Genomic DNA, 26925 nt, shown 5'->3' with positions numbered 1-26925 from the left:
AATGAGTCTGTGAAGAAAAAACGGTCCTGCATACCAAACTAAGGAGTTTAGAGTTTATTCAGAAAGTTCATTAAAGCAGTGGTCAGTAAAAAGTTTGGTCGCTGCACCTCCTTAACCTTATCACGTGCTGCAGTTCATGTACGTGGAACCGAGTCGATTTTAGAGCAGGGAGTCTCCTGGGAGAAGGAGTCAATGCCAAGGCCAGAGGTCATTATTGCATCTTCAGAGCTATAAAACTGGAACTATAGATATACTGAAAGACTTTGACCTAAAAAGAAAACCAGCATAATTAAAGCCAGTATTAAAGAGAGTAATTGACGGGACATTTGCCAACTTTGAATTAATTAGATTCAGCCTTAATTTTTAAAAGTGCTGCTTGCAGCAAAATGAAACCATCCTTCTCCAATAGAGTGAGATGTTAATGTTCCCATTATGATTTATTCCAAATGTGAGCTCTTCCCAGCTCAAATCTATTTAGTTGGTTACAAATGAAGTGGTGTTTGGGAATAACATCACTATCCAGAAGACCACATCAGGTCTTCTAAATTAGCCAAAGTAAAAGGCGTCGTTCCCATTTCATTGTTATGAAAGTCTAACCCACAGGTTCTCTAGTCCCAGTTTTTGCTTTATGCTGTGCATGTGTCTGAGTGCGTCTGCACGCATAGGAATGCCTGCTTTTAGTGAAATGGGCAACTGTGAGATATATTGATTGGGTTCTTCCTGTCATTGACCGAGTAGCAAATCTGTCACTTCTCCAAGTAGTGAATCACGTTGACAGGGTGCATTATATTTTATAAGATTTTTTTCTTTGGCCAGATCATTTGTAGTTGAAGCACATTTGCCACCTTTCAGAAGTGATCTCTGCAGCATTCCAGAGCCATTGAAATATTTGTCTTGATCTGGACAGTCAGTTTCTCCGCTAGCGCAGAAGAAGATTTTAAACATGAACAAGAGCCTCTCAGCCACTCTTTGCTTTGGACTCCTAACTTTATCTGTAATGATCTTCTTAGAATCGGTGCATGGGCTGCCGTATTTTATCCGAGGTATGTACATACAAATCTAAAACCCTACAGGTGGGTTAAATAATCCTTATCTTCCTCTTTGCATTTCTTTGATTTTTCTACCACTATGGCAGTAATGCGTTAAACATCAATATAATTTAATCATCAAACAACCCTTCAGTAGTTGCTGTTTTAAATTAAATGTAATCTGTGATGCTGTTCTTCTCAAGTCAGTTAATTTTAACTGACACTGTGCTAAGTTAATTTCAACTACATTCTTTTTTTTTTTTCTAATCAAGGGGGATCTCTTTCTTACTTCTATTCCATGATCAAAGATGGGAATGTATAAATAGTAATACAATGCTATGCATATTTCAAAAGTACATCTTGAGGAAAGAAAAATGAGATTTTCATCCAATAAGATTATTAGTAAGTTACTTATGAAAGGAGAGTGGTTCCTAGGAGAACATGTCCATATAGAAGCTTGTGTGTGAAGAGATTTGGGGAGAATAACACACGGGGAAATTTACGTAGTACTTCCAGGAGGATGAAGCCAACACCCACATTACCCATAGACTGTATTTTTCAGATTTCTAACGTACTTAGGGTACTCATGTTAAATGAAATAATTTAATTTATGACACCTACAAACAAATGCCATGATAAAGTTAGAGAAAATAAGTTTCTGCTCTTGTACTATGGTAGCTTGATCTTTCTTTAAAATTTTCAATGCATTCTGTAGTGGAAATATCTTTTAATCTGGGAATCAGTGGAGCTAGACTTAATGCTGATTTATTAGGCAAACAACTTAACCTCATCAAAACTTTTGTATATTTCTTTACATTTTAAAAATAGTAACTTAAAAATGTTGCTCTTTAATATCCCTTCCAGTTTGAAATTCTGAGGTGATCTATCATCTAACTGACCTCCTTGTCTAGAGAGAGAGAGCCTCTCACTTTTGTATTGCTTGGGGGAACCAAGACAGAATGTGATAAATTTTGTTTACGTGACACTGGGTTGAGAAAAGAGATTAAGTTTCCCCTTTCAGATCTAATTCAACTTTCCTAGACCATCTGCCTCAAATGTGGTTTTAAAAGTCAATGAAAATTAGAGCAGTTCTTTTGACAGTAGAAATAAAATTGCAATAACCCGTGTTATTTATATATAGGGGTTTTTCCTTTGAAAAACAAATACAAGCCCAGGGCCTAAATATAAGACAAATACAAGCCTGGGAATGAAAGATTCTGGATTTTATCCATGGCCCTCACATTTTTTCTTTGGTCAGTCAAAATCATTTTACTTGGTAGGACTTCATTGCTTTTCTTGTGAACTCATGGGATTTTCAATGTTCTTAACACAGTGTAAATCTGTGAGGAAGGAAACATCTGGCCATTCATAAAGGACTTTGCAAAATTAAGATGTGGTAACTGTAACTTCTGATATCATGTGTATATGAAATACAGAAAAATCCAGCTCAAACATTTTGCTAGATTACAATTAGATAACACCTCTGACCTCAGAATAGCATATATTGATATGTATATATCATTAGCAACATATAGGAAAGGTTTCTCTCTGGGACCCCTGTTGATCTCAGTTTCATTATATGTAAATGGAGAAGATTAGTTATTGGGAAGATTATTTTCTAATTTAAATTGTCCATAATTAGAGTGAGCTTCTCTCCATGTGTACATTTTTTGAAGCAACTAAATTCTTGACTAGTTTAGTCTTTTAACACATTGTTTTCAAATAAGCATTTGCCTGCTGACAGACCAGCGAGGGGCTGCCATCCTTCTCTCTGTGTTAGATGTCATCTAAGGTCAGTGGCGATATCGGCTGGCTTTCCTTTGCTTGGGGCCATAGGAAAGCCTGCCTCAGTGGGTAAAACTGACACTGAGCAAACTGCCTACTACAAAAGGTGGAGGAGTGAATATCATCACCAGAAAGACTATGGAAGTTTAATTTTTTGGTATATTATCATTTGAGGGGTTTCCAGGTTTCTTTCTGGCAAAATTTCCTGTCTATAATCCTGCAAAAAGCTTCACATTCATATGACAAGCAAAGAGACAACGAAGTCTTTTATGCTTCAGTATCTCAAGTAGTAATGAGTCAGTTTTTTCCTGTGTATTTGCAAAAGTAATCGCTCTTTCATGTCTGAGTAACTTTGCCATCCTTTGTGCTAAAGGGGCATTTGCACTCAGGTATTTTTTTATCCAAACATTTCCTTTTTCAATACTAACTTTTAGTTCAAAGACAGAAATATCAAAAGTATGTGCATTTTTTTTTCTTTTAAAGCTGTATCTGTTTTAATACTAAAAATAAAAGCAAGAAATAAGACTTATTTTCTATTATTTTTCTTAGCCAATATCTTGCCTAACTTTAGAAATAAGAAAATTTTAATTTCTTGAAAAAACTTTTTCCTCAGAGAGTCCTATAAAAGATGGTTTTCTTAAAAGGTAGTGACAAGAATTTCTGAGGACTGTCATGCAGATGTAATTACTAGAAAACAAACTGGTAAAAAATGGTAAATACATTAATTTTCTTTTTCTATTTTTTTCATTGATTTTCTTTTTTGAAAAACGTTCCACTTAAATATGCAGAGAAGTGGACTGTAAATTAAACTAACAAAGCTTCAGATTGATTCTTTTCTAGTTACTTTCCTCCTAGTCTTATAAATTCCCTAAATCGAAGGCGGTGTAACTGTTTCTTTTATCACAGTTCTCTTTCTGAAACAAATAATCATTATCAGCTGGCTATACAATGTTCCTTATTTTTTTTTCAGTTAAAGCATTTTAAAGAGTGTAATTTAACATTTTAGTGAATAGCTATAATAAAAATCACTACACGATTGCATAGTCATGTCTTTCTCTTAAACTAAATTATCTCCGAGGGTCCTTGTTTAATTGATGCTAAGCAAAATTTCCATTGATAGCCTATTATTTTACCTACCCAAAGAAAAAAGAACCCCAGAATTTCACAAATAATTTTTATGTCTGTGAAGTAATGGAAATTGAGGAACTTTGAAACTGAGGAAATTGAGCAACAATAAGTGCGTTTGGTCAATGTAGAAAATTTTGATGTTGCCTCCTACCCCAAGTCATTTATTTATTTTCTTTCTCAGCAAAGCTTTTGTTCCTTTAATTAGCCGCTTAGTTGTTTGAGTTCATGAATTGACATTTTGTAGACACAGGGAAAGAGAGACAATTTAAAGGAAGAATCTAGTTAAATTATGAGCCATTTCTCTAACAGAAGCCACAATATTCCCACTCCTAAATTTTAAACTCACTAATCTGCCTATTGTCCACACAATATCAGTTACTTTGAGGAGATAGAGGGAAGAATGCTCCTATAGAAATTATATGATAAAGGTTTGATTTTGTAGGCCACCTCACAAAGTTCATTTTGTTTACAACACACTAATTATTATTTTGATTGCATTAAAATCTTGTCAAATCTTCATTTTTTTATAGCTTGAATAAAATCTGCTGTCCTGACTTCTACTCCAGAATCAAAATATTTATGAAAATTTGGATGATTTTTCTGTTTTTAGAGTGCTGAGATTGCTGGGCATCTGACCAATGAGTAGGCTGGGAGGTAAATGGACAAAGATGGAAAGATATCAATATGGAAAAAATAGGCACCATCTTAGCTCTTCCACAGAGTTGCCTTGGATGGTTCAAAGGCAATTCCCAGAACACAAAATGGCTCATATTTTAATGTGTATCAAATAAAATCTCAAAATCAAATGTTATTTTTTCTTTTAAAAACAACTTTTAATTTATATTTCTTATGTTAAACACAGTAGTAGAAAATTAAAAAAAAAAAACACACATGAAAAAACAGAAAGTAAAATTTACCTGCAGTTCTACTAACCCGGAAATAATTACACGTAAAATTTAGGCTGTAACCTTCCAGGTATATCCTCTGGCTCTGCCTCCTTCTCTCTCTCAGTCACTCTTTAAGTGTTCACATACATTCAACGATTTTTAAAACCACCCATCTTTTTGGATTACACACCTCTCTCTACACACATTTTATTGGTGAGTATACACATTGAGAGTGTATATAGTGATTGATAGTGTTAGAGTTACCTGTAAAACCTATTTAATCAGAAACATGTTCCTGACACAGATTGAAAATGGAAGTTTCACTACCTTGAGGTAATTGTTACAGGAAATGAATTGTTCCCAGATAAAGAAGATACAGATCGTGGAGAACTATTGCTGGCTCTACTAAATAAAAATTTTGATTTCCAAAGACCTTCCAACATTGGTGAGTTAATAATGTCAAACTTTATTTCTTCCATCTTCTGATCTGTTCTTTCTACATGTTAATTTATATTAAATAAAATAATAATTACTAATTTTAATGCTGCATTAAAGGCTTAAGTGTCTTTCTTTTTTCATATTCACATTAAAAGCAATGGCATTATTAAAAAATATTAAAATCTTATTTTCTTCTATTAGAGGGTCCTAATGGGATCAGTAACTATCTAGTTACAAAATAGTTACCTTTACTCGTATTTTCCTTTTACCTAAGCAATTCCGCACTGGTACAATTATTTTCTTTTACTAAGTGCTTCAAGAGTATTACTAAATGTTCCAAAACAGGTTTCTACTAGAAATTTCTCAAATTAACTGTGGTTTTGTGGCAATCAAGTTAGCACTTTTTTTGCAATCAAATTTTTTCAATTTGGGAAATGGTTGGAATAGAAACTATTGGGAAATGTAGGCTACACCAATTGAGTTTTTTTTTTCTTTGAAGAATAAGAGAATCTGTTTTATAATTATGCATCAGACTGGTCTCCAAGAAATGACAAATATTGTCAGAAACTTAACAAGTCTAACCTGAGAGACAGTGTGACAATATGTTAATGTGGTACCTTCTCAGAAAACATCTGTTCTTCTAAAAAATTGTTTATTCATGGGACAGTGTACTGGTTAAAACAATACTTAATAAATACTTTAAAATACAGGATTTTAAAATTAGTAATATTTTCAGTGAAGAAAATGAACACCATTATAAAAAGAAAAATCTATACTCAAATTGTAAAACCCAGAGGGAGTTGATATTAATATTTCAGGAAATTTGCCTCGATTGAATTATGCAGATAAGATTTGTGTCCTGCTTTGTTTTACATAATGTTGTTTCATGAGAATTTCCCCAAGTTGATAAAATAGTTTATTTCTAAATAATAGTCCTTGTTAGAACTATGGTTTATTTAAAAAAAAACAAGAAACAAAAACTCTGTGCTTATTGATAGAAATTAGGTACTTGCTCATTACATTACTGATTATATTTCAATATTACAGGCATTGAAAAAATGTTTGGGGATTTATATTAGGGACAAGTAGGTATCTCAATTCATACAAAAAGCTACCTTTGTCTTCCTTGAATGTATGACCTGAAATGAATCAAATATTACTTGCAATGTACATTTTTCATATGACAAATGTGTCTTGCAGATATAGAACTGGCTAACAAATTGGAAGAACTTTACCAGGTGAGAATGTGAAATACTTGAAACTTCAATTTTAATAATAACTATAAGACACTTTCTTTTGACACATAGTTGTTGAAATTACTAATACTGTATTATAAAAGTTTTATTCCTGCTAGAGAAAGAGTGAAGTAATTCACTAGGAAAAAAATAATAAAATTCTACTAAAACAAAGAAGAAAATGAAACAAAACCATAACCGAAGTGACCATGGGATAAAATGTCTAGAAATCTGGATTCTAGACCCAGCTCTCCAATTACCTATAAGACCATGGAAGAATTAACATTCTATTAACCCAAATCTCCTCATCTGTAAAATGGGAAGCTATAATAGATTGGTGGTTTCAAAAGTTATAATTATTTTTTAAAGCAGAAAACTTTTTCCAAACAAAATTGTATGTGGTCTCAGTAAATGAAATATATAAAAGTGGGGCTGTTCTGCTTGAAGCAGCTAGTTTGGGGAGGGAGGGGCCCTGAAGTGCTGCTTTCTTGACCTGCATTTGGCCTCAATACAGAAAGCCCCTTAGCAACCTTATCCCCTGACTCCTTGCTATGAGAAAATTGGAAAATCATTGGATTAGATGATTTCTTAACTCTCTCAAACACAACTGCATGCAAATCCACTATTATACAAACTGTGTGGCTGTTTGTGAGAGAGAATTATATCCCATCAATTCTTAGCATCTAGGACATGGACGCATGCAGTAGTTCAGGCTGAATTCTATTTTGGTAGAGTTAGGTATTTAGGGTTTAGGCAGTCGGCGAGCTTGTTAAAAATTAACATGGCTTACACTCTAGATGGAAACCCTAGGGTGTCAAAATACCTCTCCTTTTCTGCCAGAAGGACAAATATTTCAGGAAATCCAAATATTCACATAACTCTTTGGAACTCCTTGAAAAGACTGGTCATTATAGGTGACGTAAAATCAAGTCCAGCTACACAGGCTGTGTTTACAGGCTCTGCGTTACTGAACACTCTGACTTGACTTCTGTCACCAAAAACCTGTTTGTTCCTGATCGCCTGTTAAGTCATGGACCTTTCCCAGCCAGTTTCTAAATGCCAGTTTCCTTTTATTTTTCTATTTAATTCTTTTTAAATTTTCTTTATTCCTCTTATTTCCTTTTCTGTTCCTTTTTTCTCCTTCCTTTCTTCCATCTTTCTTTCTCTTCCTCCTTTCTTCATCTATCTTTCTTCTTCAATAGAAAACAACAGTGTTGTTATTAAAGATTAATACTTTTCATATGTGATTTTTAACAGCTGGAAAAGCTAAAAGAGCAGCTCATGCAGGCAAAGGATGCTGAGATATCTTATGCTATCGGTAGTCTACCTTCTTCCCATCCTAATAAGCGAGGTAAGTTTTCACTTCAAAGTTTTAAAATTGACTTCTAAAAGATGACTTTTGCAATTATGTCCGACGGGGAAGAGATTAAGTTGACGTTTCTTAATCCTATGCTAATGATCAAGATCAAGGCTCGTATTTTTAAAACATTTTCCAATGAAAGTGTTGAACCTATCTGAGCTCTGTCATGTATCCAACAATGGGTATTAAGGTCATACATTCCAGATTTAAGTAAAATAAACCCTTATTGTTTAAAACTGTGTCCTGCCCTTGCTATTTTGTTTAAACACTGGAGCTGGAAGGATCACAAACAGAAATAACCGAGTTTTAAGTCAATTCAGAATTTTAGAGCATCTTCATTGAAGTAAGGAGTACCCTCATTGCTTTAACACTTAGTCCAAGTTTAATTTATAATATCTTATTTTAGAAAAACTTGACTTTTGGATCCCTATAACTTTTTATAACATCCTTGGAAAATTCTTGTTTCTTGCTGAATTAGTTCTTACATTTGAAAAAATTGTGTGTATGTTTCTTTATTCATGTAGTGATGTGAGATTTGCTAAGGCATGTTTTATTCATTTTTACTTGTCCCTTTCTCCCAGATTTGTCTTTAACTTCTGTAAAAACCTGTTTTTACAATGGAGGAGGATGAGCTGATATTATTTAGACACTTAGTCTCTACCAGACGTATTATATTTTACTATCTCAATATGTTATGGTTAAGAACATAGACTCATAGCTAGACTGCTTGGGTTTAAATATTAATGTTGATATATCCTACATGTGTGACCTTGGGCAATTATCTAACTTCCGGTGTCTCATTTTCTTTGTCCCCAAATGCAGATAATAATAATTATCTTTGTGGGATTGTTGGAAGGATTTTATGAGTTAATATATGAAAGGCACTTAGAAAAACGCCTGGCATATAAGATGTACTATGTAAGCCTAACTTATAAAAATAGTTTTTATCATTATTACTATAATTATTATTTTATTCTCATCATAATCACCATAAGATAGCTATTACTCTGCCTATTTTATAGATGGAAAAATTACATCTCAGAGCGGCTAAATTATATGCTGAAGATAACCCAGCTGCTAAGTGAATTAACTAGCGAGCCTGAAAGACACTGGTAGAAGATAAAATGGAAGTGGAAGGGAGGGAATCTTCAGGCTTTTTAAGGACTTTAACTTTTACTAACTATCATATAGGAAATCATTGAAAAGCTTGGAGCAAATGAGTGATATGAAATAAGTTTTAATAGAACCACTCGATGCTTTCTGGGGAATATACTGCAAAGAGGGGCAAAGATGGAAGCAGAGAGACCTCTAATGTGGTTAATTTAAAGGTTCAGATAATATATGGTGGTAACTTGAATTAGGTGACAGTAGTGAATTGATAAGAAGGGGTCTGATTCTAGGTATATTTTGAAAAAAAAGTTAAAATTTGCTCTAGAGTTATATTTGAGTTGTTAGAGAAAAAAAAAGAGGAAGTTTCAAAAATGACTCCAAGGTTTGGTTCTCAGTGACTAGGAAAAAAAGGGCAATTTCTATTTATTGGGCCATAGAGAGCGGGAGGAGGAGACAGGTCATGGTGGAAAGGTCTGGTGCTGGAAAACAGTTGAAACAGAGATTTGTTGGATCTTTCCATAGTATAGCCTAGGCTGTGATGTGTTACCAATTTTAATCTAAATCTCAGAGACCTTATACAATAAAATCCAAAGATAAAGTTCACCCCTCCTCTATTTTGTGACTATATCATCTAGATTGTTGCTGTAGCTTGACTGCCTCCAAGGTTACCAAGACACCGGGGAGGGAGAGAGGATGCATCCCAGCTCTCAACTGCCTCAGTTCAGAACTCAGTTTGGTGACATGCATCACTTCTACTGAAGTCCATTGCCTAGAATTAATCACTTGGGCTGCCACCAAAATATTGGCAAGACAGGCTAATAAATGTTAGAAAGCACTTATAGTACTTGGGGAGTACTGCCTCAATCACAGTCAATCCTTAGATCTTTTCTTAACCAAATAGGCTACATTCTACCAACTCCCATTAGAGACAACCCCAAACTCCTTTAGCTGCTGCACCCAGAGCACAGAATAGGCTCCCCAGGAGATACTTACTAATCTTTGTCAAATACAATGTGGTTCCTCTTCATTCACAGACCTATTAGCTAAAAGGAGAAAATCAATAATTGGCCGAGGAACAGGGACTGGATAACCACAATCAATAATCTTATTCAGAGAGGAAAAAAACAAGAGACACACAACATCAAGAATGCTGGCCTCCAGTAATTCTGAAATCCCACTGGGCAAAATATTACAAAGGTTTCTTACCCAGGTGATGGAGAAAGGTTTCTTGATTAGACCTGCTAGTGTGTAGGAGGAGTGCTTTGTCCATTGTGCTATTTCCCCTGGCTCCACCTTTCTGAGGTTTTTCCTTGATTGGCTTTTTCATTTGCATTGCTGGGCACATGTTATGTGCTCCTTGGGGAATATTCCCTTCTTGAGGGTTGCACAGTTTCTCAGGTCTCCTCCTACTCTCACAAAGTTGGAGGCCCAAGGTTTATTTTGTCCTAAGGAGTCAAAGACATTTTTTATTCTAGGATTTATGGTCTCTTTGACAATGAGGTTCTCATAACAATCTAGAAAGCTTCTCAGCTATTTGCTACACACAATCTTTTTTTAGACAATTTTAACTCTTTTCCATTTTCATCCCCAACTGAGTTGCCTTGAAGACATCTGGATCATACTTTGAAGGCTCTACACATAATCTGATTTTTGCCCCAAGCTCTTTATTCCAATTGATATTTACCTGGCATCACTCAGAGTCAGTTTAAAACCCATTTTATAGTTTTGAGATCTAGAAATAGCGCTTGCAATCTTTCAAGATTTTGTATTTCTGAACAACCTTTATTTCCTTTTTATTTATTTGCAAAGATACTATTTTCTTCCTACGTGCACTATTTCTTGCAATACCTGGTTAAGTGTATCCAACAGCAACGTAAAAAATATTCTGTTTTCCTAGTTTTTCTTCTAGAAGTTCAAGAGGAGCGCAATCTGAACCTGAACGGTTGCAGATGTCAGTTTTACCACATACTTCGCTACTCTGTAAAATTGCTCTTCCTGTTTCCAGCCTATGGTATCAGTTTCTTTGTCTGCCATTAATCAGTTGCTGAGACTGTGCCATTACTGAAGATCTTCTTAGAGTACCATCCTCCTTCAGGTTATCAAAGTGTATTTTGGGGTAAATGGGGCAAAGCACATCAACAGAGTAACCTTACAATCTCATTGGTGTAACTTGGTTTCAGATTTATTTTGTGTTTACATAAAGCCATAAGTACCTTGGTTGTTTTCCTTTGCTTTGCCTGCACAAAGTGTGTCCCCGTAGCAGGATAGGAAAGACATGGATGTAAACGCACTCTTACCTGACAAAATTAGGCACGTGATCTCAATCTAACTTGATGGGGTTGGGGACGGACCTGGGAAATGTCAAGAAACGCAAGGAACTGTTGGAGAAGCCTACCTCTACCGTAGATATTTTGAGCTTAATTATGACATGTATAACAAAATCTTCCCAGTAATGATTTGAGTAAACCACTGAGTATATAACTTTGAAGTTTAGGGAAGTAGCCCAGATTGGAGATCTAAATTTGACAGTTATCTGCATATCAATATTGCTTGGTATTGTGATGAGACTGTCTAGGGAATCACTCTAAGACAGATATAAAACAAAAGACATCCAAGGCCAAGTCCCAGGCCATATCAAGGTTAGCGACTGGGCAGATGAGAGAGAATTAGAAAAGGAGGTTGAGGAGGAGCAGCAACTGAGGAGAAAGGTGACAAAGAAAGAAAATGCCTCAGAAGTCAGAAAAAAAAACCCGAAAACACTGTTTCCAGGAAGACATGGTTCAGCTGTTCCTAAAGCTATGACAGGTCCAATAAAATAAGAACTGAGACTTTCCATCTGAACATCAATGGGAAGGCTTTTAATGGTTTTGACAAGAATTATTTGATGGACTTATGGTTAAAAAGAATATGATGAAACAATAGGAATGACTAAAAACAGACAAAATTCCTCAAAAGGGTAGTAAAACAGGATATTAGAGCAGCTTGAGAGGGTCAGGGAAACTTTGTGTTTGTTTTTAAGCAAGGAGATATTAAAACATATATTATGTAGTAGGAAAAAAAGTAAATATTTATGGTGATAAGCATATGAATTAGATGCCTAGGTTAGGTGAAAAAAACAACCCACATCATATCTGAAGTGTGGTTTTTATTGGCATAACTAAAATCAGTCTACCATGAATAGCAATGTATGAAGGTAAAATGGACTCGGAGATTCAGCTTAAAGCAAGAGTATCTTATACTTACTGTGAAATATTGTAATTGGTTTAATCATTTAATATATAGTTGACCAACACCTGCTAAATTCTTCCATTCATTAGAAATATAGCTGTCCAACACGTAGCATCATGCTGAAAACAGGGATTACAAGAGTGAACCAGATAGATGTCAAGAGACACCAGAATGCTGGCTAGGGTTTTTCCTTCATGTAAGTGATAAATAATAGATAAGCATTGAGGAGTTGGCTGTACTGGTGATACCATTCATGAAAGTTTCCTTCAACTGGTCCAAAATTTTCCAAACTATATTCCAGTGCATACTTTAGTCAGCTGCTCGTGTGGTGTAAATCTTGGATATGTGTACATGTATATTTTCCTTCCAGACCACTTTATTCAAAGATATCCAAAGGGACAGAAAGGGACTTTCCAAAATACTATAAAAAGAACATTGGATTAGAGGGCCCAGTTCCTCAGTTTACGGTCTGAAAATAAACTTCTGCTTGCATAGGATTCGAGTGTGGTTTTGTTTAAAGAAAGCTCTGGCTCTTTTAGGAATGGAGAGCAGACTCTGAGTGCTATCATAACACTGTGTGTTCATGGCAATGAGCACTAGGGTAACACCGCTCACGGAATGAGCGGAGGTAGGGAGAGAAACCTAGGCAGGAAGATAGACTTTTACCATGTATGGCAAAGAGTGTCTTAATGGTACTGAGTTTTTCTACTCATTTTAATTGTGCATCACATTAATCAATAGTGAATCAAAGACCCATCTCCCCAAGGTCTTCATTTTATAAACCACTTAGATTGAAGGAAATTAGAGAAATTTGTAATTAAGTAGATGAAGCTAACGTAAGTCAGACAATTGATTGGGAGCAACCCACAGAAGATTTAAAATGACTCATTCGTGCATTTGAAGATTAAAATGCTGTTCGAATTGGTTTGATTTTTCTGAAACATCACTTGATGATCCCAATGTGAAGACTCCATGTGATTACCAAAGTATTTAAAAATCTTTCGGTGGTTTGCAAAGGGAACTTTAAATTCTCGTCCTTCTTTTTTCTTCAGTAAACGGAAGCATATTTATCTCTGATTTTGCTTATGTGACTTCCTTTTTTGGGACTTAAGTTACCCCAACGTTAAAATAGAGGGGTGTGTCTAATAGGATGGCCTACTGTATTCTCTGAACTGCTTTATATGCATTACAATGTAGAACAGTGCTGTCCAATAGAACTTTCCTTGATGGTGTGACCATTCTCTAAATTTGCACTGCTCATTTCGGTAGTCACTGGCCACTAGGCACTATTGAGCACTTGAAAGTTGGCTAATGTGATGGAGAAGCTGAATTTTCACATTTTATTTAATTTTAATTAATTTAAAGATCCACATGAGGCTAATAATTACCATTTGAACATCCGTTTTAGAAAACTCTCTGATACTCATGCATACATAAACTATTTTATACAAATGTAATATGTTATCAAAAATCTTCCTACTAAAGAATTTATTTTCTTTCTTTTTTAGCTTGCTTTTGGAAATACTGTGTCTAAAGTTTTTCCTCTGGATGCAAAAAAACATAAGAACATTAGAAAAAGTTATATAGCTACTCACTCTACTGCCTAAAGATGGTAGCTATTTCAAGCATAAAGAAACGGTGGCAGAGTTTATCCAGCATATTACATGCTTCAAGTTGATGTCGTGAATAATGATGACACATCAGTTGCACTTTTGAATGGCATGGGACCATCAGAATGGCTTTGTAGAGCTAAAGTTGGGAGTGCTGTATCTATTGTATGCTTTCCATAAATTCATTGTCTACATATAGTTTTGTCCAGTGGAGACTAGGCTGTTGAGCTATCAGTTAAAACATTTTTAAAAGTGTCTTGGAAAATTAAAGTAAATTATATTGTCTCAAATTATATGGAAAATATGCCTCATTGTCCTTTTTTGTGTGTGTGTGATTATGCTGGCTATTATCTCTTTTCTGTTCATGAGAACAGTGGTCACTGAGACAACTACAACCAAATGAATACATTACTAGGAAGCAGAAATCTATTGTTTATCAGATTCTAGGAGAAAGTAGTATTAGATGTTTCAGAGATAGATATTAAGAAAATTTTCTTACAGAACAATTTGCTTTTGAGTCCTTAATTCTCGTTTCTGCCTCCTCCACAACAATATCAGAAATTGTTTGAGACTCTCAGCATGTCTGTGAGAGCCTAGACTCAGTGTACTAAAAACACCAAACAAAACAAAGCAAAAAGCCATTGGATTTTCCTTCTGAACAAGCTTATTTAACCAATTCAAGGCTGGGAGTCCGATTTCACTTTTGTTTGCCACCTGTTGTGGCATAAAAGCAATGTCAAAGTAACTTTATAATTAAAGAATATCAATGTCTAGCTGTCCAGATGAGCCTACGGGCATTCCCTTACCTCACAGAACAGGGGAAATGCAGTTTATCTACATGATGTTAATTGTGCGATGCTTAAAGATAAGACTATCTCATGAGCTAGAATGAACAGTATTACTTAAACTAAAAATAAAATTTAAAAATACATAAAACAGACCAAGTTGAGTAACATGCCTGTAGGGCTTTAAATACACTTGTTAGGAGCCAGTTAAATGTACATAAATATTAGTTGCTCAATAATGCCTGAATATTCCCACAGATTTAAACCTGTTGTAAACACAAGCATGATATTATCATAAAGAAAGACAAAACTCCTGTTTTCATCATCTCATGTTTATTAACTTCGGAGCATTTGAACAATATTGAATTATTTTTAAACTTTAGGGGTAATGTCATTCAAAAAAGCTTTTGATACTTCCTCCTTTTAGAGAAAGTTATCTTTTATAATTTGTTTTCTTTTTATAATTTGCTTTAAGAAGTTTAATTTCCTACAGATATCTGTAGATTACAGGTAGAATTTGCTAGATATTTGTGTGTGTGTGTGTGTGTGTGTGTGTGTGTGTGTGTGTGTGTAGGAATTAACATCCCTCATGAAAAACTGGTTATATAATTAACGCTAGAACTCAGAAATCCGTATTCACAGTTTGATCTGTGAAGCTTCACACAGGAACAAAGAGAAATAAAAGGTAATCTATTTCTCTGAAACTAAATGAAAAGTCCTTCAAGCTGGTGACTTTCAATGAGATATAGCTGGATTTAGTAATATACAATGTGTTGTACAAATAGATGAGATGACTCATTCTTAACAGAAATTATGTCTTAATTTCCTGCCACGTTAAAAGAGTGCCCTATTTTAAACTAGCATACTGCTGACATTTTCTGTAAAGTAGTGGTAAAAATTAAAATATGAAATAAAACAGTTATAAGTGGAGGAAACATTTTTCATTTTTTCTTTATATAAATCTTGTGTACATGCTATGAGACTAATGCATGACACATTAGAGTATAAATCAATATATTGTGACTTCTTACTTTAGTTAAAATCGAGTCCATAAGCATAATTTCGACTTTAAAAATTAAAGGAGATAGGAAATCAATTTGTTTAATCCAACTTTAAGTCTTTACCATGAGAAAATTTTAAGCTAAAGTAGATTTTAATCTTTTGTCAAAGCATGAAGCAGTAGTACCCAGTTGAATTAGCAGCTGACATATATCCAAATGGGAGAAAAGGAAAGAAAGAGCTTCTAAGGAATGACACATTTCTATAATTCATCAGAAAGTTGGGCAAGAGAAATTATAACAAATAATTTTTTCAAATAGTGAGTTCTGCAGGATATTTGTTCATGTACCGCTGCTAACTTTCTAATGCAAGTTTCTGAACAGAAATCGAAGAATCAGAGATTTCTCAAAATTCATTTCTCTTTGCTAAAGCTCCTCTATTACAATTAAAAGAACCATTCATTTTCATTTTTTCCCTAAACTTAAAGATTTTCATCAGTTAGAAAATCCATCTCCCCCCAAAAGAAGAAGTTATATACAAAACCACTAAGTATTCTAAGTACATATGTTCATTTCTACATCTGAGTTTATTTTATTCTTTGGATCGTATGTTAATTCATTTTTACTTAAGATCAACAGCTACCCATTTCTCTCCTCTTCTTCTAATATGACTATACCTTCTCATTACAGTCTTCCTTTTTAGGCTAAAATAAACCTTTTCTCTACTGGCCAAACTTTTTTCTTCCCACATGTCAGGTCTGTTTGACAGTGATTACTAGGGTTTAAAGCAGTGTTTCCAGAGGCTTTTTAAACTTCTGCTGACTTATGCTAAATCTCTGGTCCAAGGAATAAGTTATCTTTATGTTTTGAAAGCATATCCAATGCACAGTGGGTTTATGCTCCAAAATGACAGCAGCAACGCAGTTTTGCTGAGACGTGAGCTTTCCAGAATACCAAACCTTATGCTTTCATAGGCCAATTAAAAATAATGTGAACCATTTTAAAGAAATCATTCTCAAATATATTATACTCATCAATGCTTTATTAAACACAATATATGAAACAAACGGATTCTTAGATGAGTGATTAACATCAAAAAGACTGCTTATTGTCATGTGCTAAAATGTACTCTGCTACAATTAGGTGAACTTCTCTGGCCCCAAGAGCTCTGGTGGTTTCCTATTTGGTGATTCTTTGACTTCCTGCATACTTTCATCTGTTACTTCCATGTGTAGTTATTCTCATAATGAGCCACTGCTACTCTTAATTAACTATAAGTTGTAATTTAGAGAAATGGAAAACTGTTAGGGGACACGAGATAGCCAAACTTGGCAAATGAGTAATATCCTTCATTTCCTAATTCTAAGTCAATGTGCTCTGATCTACAGTGTTACTCAGTTCATTGGGAGAATAAAGTGTATAGGCTTAATTACTGCTGTTTCTTCTTGCCCAGTGATTTTTTCTCTTATTTCTCGTACTGGGAATGTGTTTTATTTGGTTGAACTGGATTGACATTTGAATGGAAGGAAAGCCTAATTTCATAATCATTATCCAAGAGGCTCACAGACAAAGGATAAGAAAGGAAGAAGTAAAAGTCTTCAAGAGAAAATATACAGCATAGTCTTTCCTTATTTGCCAATGATGAACAAATGGATTGTACCTAAACTTTGCTGAAAGAAATCAGTCTTCAGTTATTATTCTTCAGTAATATATGCAAATGGTAAATGCACATAGAAAGCATTTCATGCATTGTGTTTCTTAGAAAAACAAAGTTTGGGGCCAAATAACCATTAATGAATAACTAAAATATATATTTTAAAAATATCCATGCATTGAAATTATCTGCAGAATTTAACTGAAGTTGTAACAATACTGTGATGTGATGAACTGAAGTTCAAGCTCTGGAAAGGATTACAGAAGGTTCTTTAAAAGTTTAATCATTAAGGAGTGTGAAGAACTTGACCGAAGCATCTTCTGTGTTGCTATGATATTTCACCCAAGGAAGTTGTGTCTGCAAAGATGAAAGTTGAAAATGTTAAAGCTAATGAGAACTCTGTGGATAAGGGGAAGCCCATCAACTTCAGTTCAGAAGAGCTAAAACTCTAATTACAAGAGTTTTCATTATAGCTCTTATTTATGCACCATATTTTTATTACAGAGACAATAATGCAAAATGATAATTTCAGATAAAAATTTATTTAAAAAGAGTATTTTTAATGTAACAGCTAGGCACTTATGTTGAAACCACACTTCCTTTCTTCAGGTGTCTCTATTTCTTTTGAGTTTTCAATTTTGGGTCAAAGGATGTTGCCATGACAAGCAAAAGAGAAAGAAAAGCTAATTACTACTTTCTGTTTATTGTTATATTAACATGTTGATTGTTGTATATTTTGTTGTTTTTAAAGGGTCCAACCTTATACTCATATTTAAATACAATGTTTCTGTTATTTGAGATTTATGTTAATTTATCTGAATGATAGTATGTTCATATTGTTCTAAAATAAAAATTGTCAGCAACATGTGTCTCACAGGATTAAAATTCTTAAGGTATGTGGCAGCCGGGGTAGCGCAATTAATGGTTATATTTCTACCACATTTCATCAAGTGGGCATCCTAATTTCAACGGCAGAGACCTAGAACTTGCTAATTGCATCTGGAGAAGTTATGAAACTTTACCACTCTGAATTTGAGTTGCTTAGAACGGAAGCCTACTAAAAACTCAAAACTTTGGTCCAATATATTAACGATTTGGGGAGGACGCTGTGTAAAGATCAGATGATCTTCCTTTCCAAAATGCCCATCAGGGAAGAGATTAGCATTTGTTCTGGAAACTAAGTAACACACAGCAGCGTGTCTAGAGTTGACCTCAAACCAAGAAAAGCTTCCACGATTAGTACCAGCTTCATTTTTAGTGTGAAGACTTATAGTGAAACCCAGAAGGTGAAAACCCACAAGTAAAACTGCTCCACATGAGCGAACATCAGCTCCCACAGAAGTGAAACAAAGATCTTGGTAAAGTCTGAGAGACTGCTCCTGTTTGTTTAAGAAATGGATAATCATTGAAGTTAGCAATAACAATTTAGCACACAGACCTTATGGGTCATAAAGAGAATGTTGGCTTAGAAGTCCAGAGACTGGGTCCTGGATCTTGCTTTATCCAAAGGTCTGTAAAATTTTTGGTCAAATCAATTTCGTCTCAAAGCCTGTGTTCTCATCCGTTTAAAAAAAAAGATCCAAGTTAAATGAGACTTTATGTTCTTGAATCTCAAAAGATTTAGCTGCATGATTATGTGAACATTATTTAATGACTCAAATTATCTATTAAATGATTCACATAGTGCATCTCCTGTTTAATTCAAAGAAATGTGACAATAAGAAATAATATAGCACAAATAATTTTGAAAAGTTGACTGGTAATTCGAAATATATGTTGATGGGCTTTATTACTCATAAAATATAAAACATGAAACTTCACATGAGGAATTCAAAAAATGTCTGAGAAATCTTGGTGACAGTGGCAGGAAGAAATGAATAGGAACAATGGTTGACCCACAATGATTGAAAAAAGGAAGAGAGAAAATATATCATGTCAAGTTCTTTTCTAAACATGTTTTTAGTGATACTACTATCTTGAGGTTGTAATAATAAGGACAGTGATTGTCATGATACTCTATCAAGTCTGTTAAGTGAAGGACATAATATACTAATTTGGGTTTCACTCAACAATGATTCAGAAAACTTTATATTAAGTCAACTGCCTTTTCATAGTTTAGTAGCTCTCTGGAGTTTTTATGGTCTAAAACTTCATATAAAAATTTATAGGAAAAATTAGTTTCTTACATGATTTTTCATCATGACCTGTTTTGAATTCAGAAATACAAAAATGGGTGATCATCGAGGGTTGCAACGGCGATAGGATACATGTGAAAACCGACTGAACTTGATTATTTTAACCTCAATGTCATAATGTTCTCAATACATCAAGAAACTAACGGACTGTGGCCCTGAGTTCAAGGAGTTACTTCCTTTTTAATAGCAATTAGTTAGTTCTCACTGAAATATAATGTGGTGATCGTTAACAGCCCTGAAGAGGGACCGTACTTGGTATATCTCTAGATATAAAGAAAGAAAGTTCCATCTGAGTTTTGAAGATGGTGCTGTTCAAAAGGCAGTGATGTTGGCTGTATCGGTCCTCCTGTATTTATGGACATTCAGTAACTTCATAACTTCATTGATCGACGACCCCACAGAGAAAAAAATTATTTTAAATAGGTCATTCTGAAAACGAGAGAGTTGAGGTAAAATACTGACTTTTCATTGTGGTTGAGAGTATTTGATGAGGAGAAAAAAAATGGCATGACAAATTAAGAGAGGGTCAAGGTTAATGTGATGCTTTTGGGGCATCATTGATCTGAAGATTATCTTGAGAAAAGCAGAAAGCAGAGTTTTCTCTCTGTAGCCTGATACTATCGAAGCAGTTCTGGGTTGTCTTATCTGTTTGGGAAGAAGAATGCACCCTCTGTAAGCCCTACTGGGAGAAAATACATTGCCTAGATTTTATATCCAACAAATATTTAGTGTTTACAACATATAATATGTGTGATTAAATATACTGATTAAATATACTGTTTAAATATAAGCTAACAATTTAAGCTTTCTGGAATTGAATTCTACTTGTATCACTTTCTAGCTATGTGGCATTGTGGGTTAATTAATATATTGAAGCTTTCCATTTATTTGTATAACAATTATTGAGTGCTTAACACGTCAGGCACAATTCTAAGTGCTTAATGTATATCAATTCATTTATCTTCAGGACAATGCAATGTGGTAGAACTTCTTATTATTATCCTTATTTTATAAAAGAGGATTTTCAGAATTTAAGCAAGTTGCCACAGCTAACAGATAGATGACCTGGGATTTGACCCACAAAGCCTGATCTCTCTACCTGGCACTTTTACCCCTTGTACTGTACTACTTCTCAAGATATGGGGATAGTAATAGTATTTACTTTATGGAAGATGATAAATAAATGAAACAATGCATGTACAGCACTAGTATAGGACTCAGCAGAGTGTTAATTTTCAGAACTGTAATATAAGCTATCACTTGCACGTATTGTATGTGTGATTCATTCTAGGATGAGTACAAGACTCTAATCTTCACAACACCCTTATGTTATTATCTAAACATACAAGCTGTAGAGAAATAAGGTATCTTGATGGGAATGAATGACAAAACCAGGATTTGGATTATGTGTCCTGATTCCATGGCTAATACCCTTTCTGCTATACCATTCTCTCTCCTGTGTTCACGATGATAATTCTCGTAATGTAGCTATTAGCAACAAAATGGTGTGTGTCACTACAATGTGTCTTCTTCATAGCAGAGGGAGTGCTACACACATATATATATATTTATGAAAGTGATTTACTGTTAATTAGAATTTTAATCTTTGTTTGTATATTAATATTCAGTAATTACATAGAAGTCTGTGAGAATAACCAAATCTTCTTTTTTTAGGGTGAAGTAGGTCTGGGAATTGTTTTTTTAATGTCATTTAAATTATTGAGCTTCAATATACTAATCAAGTACAGAAATGTTTGAAAAAGTGAATTTATAAGCTAAGAAATCAAAAGGGGGGTTTATAAACCAAGATGGATCAGTTAGCCCATTGTGAAATGTTAATCAAGCCTGCAAGTATTGTTACTTCTCCAAACTGTACTCACGATTGGAATCAGTTAGCCTCTGGAATTGGAAAGCCGGTTTCTACCAATCCGATCCATAGGAATACCAAATCGCCTTTTTGGGTGATCTACTACTTTCCTGAAACAAGTTAAAAAGAACATTTTTAAGCTAAAGTCCAAGTTATCAATCATCAGTTTTGCTCTTTTATTTCATGCAGATCTGGGGGCTTTCTTCTGGAGTTGGAATAACTATGATAGTTCTCTTTCATTAGCACTCACTATGCATCAGACACTATCTCTTGTCTATTCAACATCAGTTGAAGTAGGTTTGATTATCTCCATTTTACATCTGAGGATACTGAGACTTAGAGAAATTAAATAACTTATCGGAAATCAAATAGCCCAGATGAAAAGCCAGGTCTTATCAGCATAACAATCTGTTGAGTGTTTAGTTTGGGTAAGTCCCTTTCCCGTCTTCAGATTTTGGTATATTCCTCTGTTAATTGAGGAAGGTTGCACTAGGTCAGTGGTTTTCCTCAACCTCTCCCTTAGAACAGATCTCCTAGGGAAGGACGGAGAGGAAACTGATGCCAAGGATGCTGAGGCCAAGCCTGAATGTGGAGTAAGTGTGCCTCTCAGGTCTTCACTCAGATTTTACCTAGAGAAGCTTTGTATGTGATGCTCTATGTTTGTTATATATGCTTAAGTATTGTTTGGGAAAAAATACTTCATTATTAAAATAAAGTTAAAAAAGGAGGCCTTACAGTTTGTATGTTCTACAAATTACCTCTTTAAAAAGAAACATTTTAATTTAATTTGTTATTGCCATCACAGTGCTATCAAGTCAAGATCCTAACAGGAGAGGTCTGAGCGCTGTGAATGCATGACATTCACTGGCCTTTGCATGAAAAGAAGTTTTCAGTCTTCTTAATGGAGATAGAAATAGGGAGAAGCTAAGAAGCCTATATAAATAAGTGACATCTCATAGACAAGGGAGTTCACTCACAGATTTGTTAGGCTTTTTATTGACATAATATACATACAGAAAAGAGGATAAGTATTTTATAAGTGAACAATATGAGACATATAAATTGTAAGCACAATAAGTACCCAGATCAAGAAATAGAACATTGCCAGCAGTCAAATACGTTTGGAATAGGAAAGAGTCTTAAAGTAAGAATGTAAGAATTTAATGTAAGAATTTCTGCTTCAAGTTTTGACCAGCAATGATACAGCTCCTCAGTTGAAAATCTCAGTGATGAACTAATTACCTCACAAGACAACTTTGTCAATATTCAACAGTTTAAAGGGTTAAACAGATTTGTTTTAGAACATTTTCAATAGCTTCTTTAGTTCTTTCTAATTATGTGCATTATATTGTCAGCATTATACTACCTAATTTAAACAATAAAAATGAATGAAAACTACAATATCTATGATTTTTTCCTATTATAATTTACTATGGACCTACTATGTATAAAGTTCCTTTTGTGGCTGTCTTGGGATTAGTAAGTCAGAAACAGTCTTTGCTTTCAAAAACCTATAATTAAGTACTATGAGATTGTCAAGGATTTAATACAAATAGTAGAGGAAAAAGTTCTCGCATTTTTCTTGATGTCAAGTTTTTGCCTTAACTACAAGGTCTTAATGTTTCCCATATCATTATTAGTTAAATAATTCATTTATAAAGCTCTGAAAAGTATAGAGAACAACGGAAACATGAGGGCTTTTATTACTGTATCTTGCACATAGAACATTTTATAAATATAATTTAATTCTATTTAAAACAATTAATTTGAATTTAATATTTATTTTACATTTTTCAATTAATATTTCTTTAATGTGTTCAATATGCTAGGTACTGTGCTTAGTGCTGTGCATACAAGGATGATTAAAAATTGGAAGTGAACCTGATCGGGCGCTTACCCTCAAATGATGTTGTGGAAATAGAACACATGTGATGTTTTTTAAATTTAATCCAGCCTTCTTTTCTGCTGATTCACATCTATCTTCCTTCTTGGGTTGGCCCTTAGTTTTGCTAGTCAAAGCAGGTAGCATTGTACGTAGGATCTTATAGGACTGTCTCCTAGGCAGCAGTTTGACCAATAGGGAAAAATATGGGAAAAAAATACGTAGTGCTTATCCTTAACCTCCGTGCCTCTGCCTCCATTCTTCAATTTTCTGAAAAACACACCCTCTTAAATGGTGCTTATTGTTTGCACTTCTGGATTTCAAATTGACCACATATTTCTTAACGTGATAATCAATTGGAAAACATATTGTTTATAAAATTAGCATAAAATGGTCAAGAGTCATAGGAAACTTTGCATATCAGTTGTCATTATAAACTACTGAAAAAAAAAGAAAAATATCTTCTTGATGTCTTAACATTATTTTTATTCACATAAGTAGATTTACAGACTCCTCACTTAAGCAGTTATTTTCCTTGTCAAAATAATGGTCACTTGCCATCTGTCACCTTGTAAATGATGTCCATGTCATAATCCACAGGCTCTGTAAATCATTCACCTTACAATAGCAAAAGGGACTTTGCAGATGGGATTAATAAAAACCTTGAGCTAAGTAGATTATCCTAGATTATCTGGGTGGTCTCAATGTAGTCAGAGAAGTCCTTAAAAGTGGACAGTGACTGAAGAAAAGTGGATCAGGGAGCTGCAATCAGAGGAGGACCTAACCCACCACCTCTAGTCTGAAAGATGGAGGAGAAAGTCACCAATCAAGCAACGTTGTGGTCTCTAGACATTCTTAAAAGGAAACGAGGACCTACGTTCTATAACCAAAAGGAACCAAATTCTACCAACATCTTAAAATATGCAGGAAATGAGTTCTCCCCTAGAGCCTCCAAGAAGGAGTACAGCCTGCCAATCTCTTGACTTCCTCCATATCCTGCTGGCAGACCAGGTGAAAGAGAAAGCCCAGAGCACAGAAGGAATTTTAGAGGCCACCCACTGGCAAGCCATCAATCATATCAAAGTTGTCTAGAATGGTATTTGGCGACTGGTGAGGATATACTGGACTTCTGACCTACACAATTGTAAGATAATAAATTTGTGTTCAAGTCCAGAAGTTTGTGGTAATTTATTGCCATAGCAATAAAAAACTGAATACATTTGTCTGTAAGATTTAGGGCTGATGTCTGAGTGTAATATGGTTAACACATAAAAACATTAAACTGATGTGATTTTTTATTCCTTGAGCCCTTAAATTCCTTCATAGACAACTCCCATATAACTCTAGGGAAGGGGTAAGGTAGAAGCCATCCCAGGACGGAGGAGAATGCTCAGGGAAAGTCCCAGACAGATAGAAGAGGAAGTGAGAAACCAGCCTCTTCCAGGTGTTAAAGGACTGATGAAAAGAGGAAGAAATGGCACCTGGGAAAAGAGTAGAGCCCCACATGTGAACTGACCTCCCAAAGCTTCTGTGGGAATGGATAGTGTCATAAAAAATAATCCTTTTACTTTTTTAAAGAGAAGGATGGTGGTTTCATGCATCATCATAAATTAGAACAGAACATTTCCTGGTCCATACTACCAATGTATATTTTCAAAAGGGAATGTAGAATTAATGAAAATAGCATTTTTTGCTTTCTTCACTATGGTTACTCTACCTACTCGAGTAAATGAGAGGGAGTTGTGGTATGGTAAAAAGCAAAAATAAACTATTTTTCTCCTTCCTTCTTCCCTCATTCCCTATTCTTTCCTTCCCTTCTTTCCCCCAAATCTGATCCAAAAAGTATTAGCAACCAGGAGATGTTGACTTGGATTCTATTTATTTCTTCTACTTACCAAAAACCAATAATAGCTTAGTAAGTTAAATAATTTCTATACAGTTTCTATCTATTCAGAAGTAAAAAGGCAAACTAATATTTATCTTAACATTTTTGCTAATATGAAATATATATAACCATACTATAATTTACAACACATACACTGACATTAATACACTGTGTAAAACATAAATGTTAACACAGAAACATATTCTTAAGACGGAAAGGGAAAACCATGTTGATTATCTAGTCCCTCTTGTGACAAAATAACAGTATGACATGGCTTATATTATATATCCATTTAAAACCATCCACATTTTCCTTTCTAAAATATTCTGAAAGTAGTTTAAGGATACAGAATATCTATTAAAGTAATATAAGGAGGATGGATTATTTTAAATATAATTTTAAACTTCACACTAAAATATAGACTTCCTGAGTTAAATAGGATTTTCTTTAAAACATATTTTTTGATAATTCAATTTCTAAAGGTGTTCACCATTCTAAAACAACTGTTAGAAAACTTGTATTTAAAATTTTTATTTAGAATCACTTCACACATACCAAAGAATCTATAAATTTACCTATGTTCAGTTTAAAAAAATAAAATAAACATCCCTATTGGTAGCACAAAGTTAAGAAATAAAATATTACCATTACTTTAGAAGTCCTCAGTGTTCTTCCTCCCAAACTGAATCCCTTCCATGACTTCGTCCCAGAGGTAATCTATAGGATGAATTTTGATCTAATATCTCCCTTGATTTTCTTTGCAATCTGTATGTATTTTTCAAAAGTCTCTTGGTTAATTTGGATGGTTCTAGAATTTTACTTGAAAGAAATCACGTGTGAATACTTCTTGACTTCTTTCAGCAAGTATGTGTTTTGAGATTTGTCCATGTCATGTGCGGATGTAGTTCTTTCATGCTCAGTGTTGTATGGTATTTCATCGTATGATTAATGAATATACAACAGCTTATTAATGCATTTTACCGTGGATAGGAATTTGAGGTATTTCTCCTTTTTTGTCATTTTTGTTATGTACTGTTTAGCTAGAAATTTTCTTACACGTGCTTGTAATGCACATTTAAGGATTTCTCTACAGTATATTTTTAGGAGTAGAATTGTAGCTATGCTACATTTATTACATAGTTCCAGACTGTTTTCCAAAAGTCGTTGTGCCAATTTACATACTCAACAGCAGTGTGTGACAGTTCCTATTGTTTCAAATCTATGCCAACCCTCTTCTTGTGGGCTTTCAATTTCGCCAATCAAGTACATTTGTTGTATCTCGTGGTCTTAGTGTGTTTTCCATGAAAACTAACGAAGTTGCCCACCTTTTCCTTTGCTTATTGGTCACTTGGATTTCTTCTTTTGGAAGTACCTAGGTCTGCTGCCTGTTTTTTCATCGGTTTGTTTTTCTTTTAAATGTTGATTTGTAGGAGAGTTTCTTATACTCTGAATATTAGACCTTGTCAGTTATAAGCAAATATTCTTTCCCATTTGTGGTTAATCGTCTTTATTGTGTCTTTTATGAAAATATCTAGTTTTGTTTTGAAAGTTATCAGTATTTTTACATTTTGTGTGTTAAATCACCTCTAATGCTACAAAAAGATTATCCTATGTTGTCCTGAAACCTTTTGCAGTTTTGCCTGTAATTTTCTTTTCTTATTCTCTCCACACGTGGTTTTGGTGTCCAGAGAATGCTATTCTCATGAAATGAGTTGAGAACTGCACCTTCTTTTTTAGGTATCCTTTGGTTACTTATTTAATTACATGGTCTGAGAATATGTTCTGTATGATAACTTAGCCTTTAAAAATTTTAAGGCTTACTTTGTGAACAGATAGTTCATTAATTTTAA

The 26925-nt window shown here is 34.3% G+C and overlaps 2 protein-coding genes across 2 annotated transcripts in view; one reads left to right on the top strand and one right to left on the bottom strand.

Moving 5' to 3' along the window:
* The first annotated feature begins 943 nt into the window (after window positions 1–943).
* Window positions 944–13752, top strand: UTS2B (urotensin 2B). Its single transcript, XM_057740239.1, has 5 exons — window positions 944–1043; window positions 5175–5273; window positions 6467–6504; window positions 7759–7852; window positions 13708–13752. The coding sequence occupies exons 1-5, from the start codon at window positions 944–946 to the stop codon at window positions 13731–13733; spliced, it is 357 nt and encodes a 118-aa protein (XP_057596222.1). The 3' UTR covers window positions 13734–13752.
* Window positions 13753–16616: 2864 nt separating this feature from the next.
* Window positions 16617–26925, bottom strand: part of OSTN (osteocrin) — a 39764-nt gene continuing 29455 nt past the window's right edge. The window contains exons 4-5 of the mRNA XM_057739726.1: window positions 21322–21418; window positions 16617–17603 (exon numbers count right to left, since the gene is read on the bottom strand). Of these exons, the coding sequence (XP_057595709.1) occupies window positions 21334–21418 (85 nt within the window). The 3' untranslated portion in view covers window positions 16617–17603; window positions 21322–21333. The remainder of the gene's footprint in view (window positions 17604–21321; window positions 21419–26925) is intronic.

The sequence above is a fragment of the Hippopotamus amphibius genome, chromosome 6 (assembly GCF_030028045.1).
Source record: "Hippopotamus amphibius kiboko isolate mHipAmp2 chromosome 6, mHipAmp2.hap2, whole genome shotgun sequence".
Lineage (NCBI taxonomy): Eukaryota > Metazoa > Chordata > Mammalia > Artiodactyla > Hippopotamidae > Hippopotamus > Hippopotamus amphibius.
This window is presented reverse-complemented; position numbering and strand designations above follow the sequence as displayed.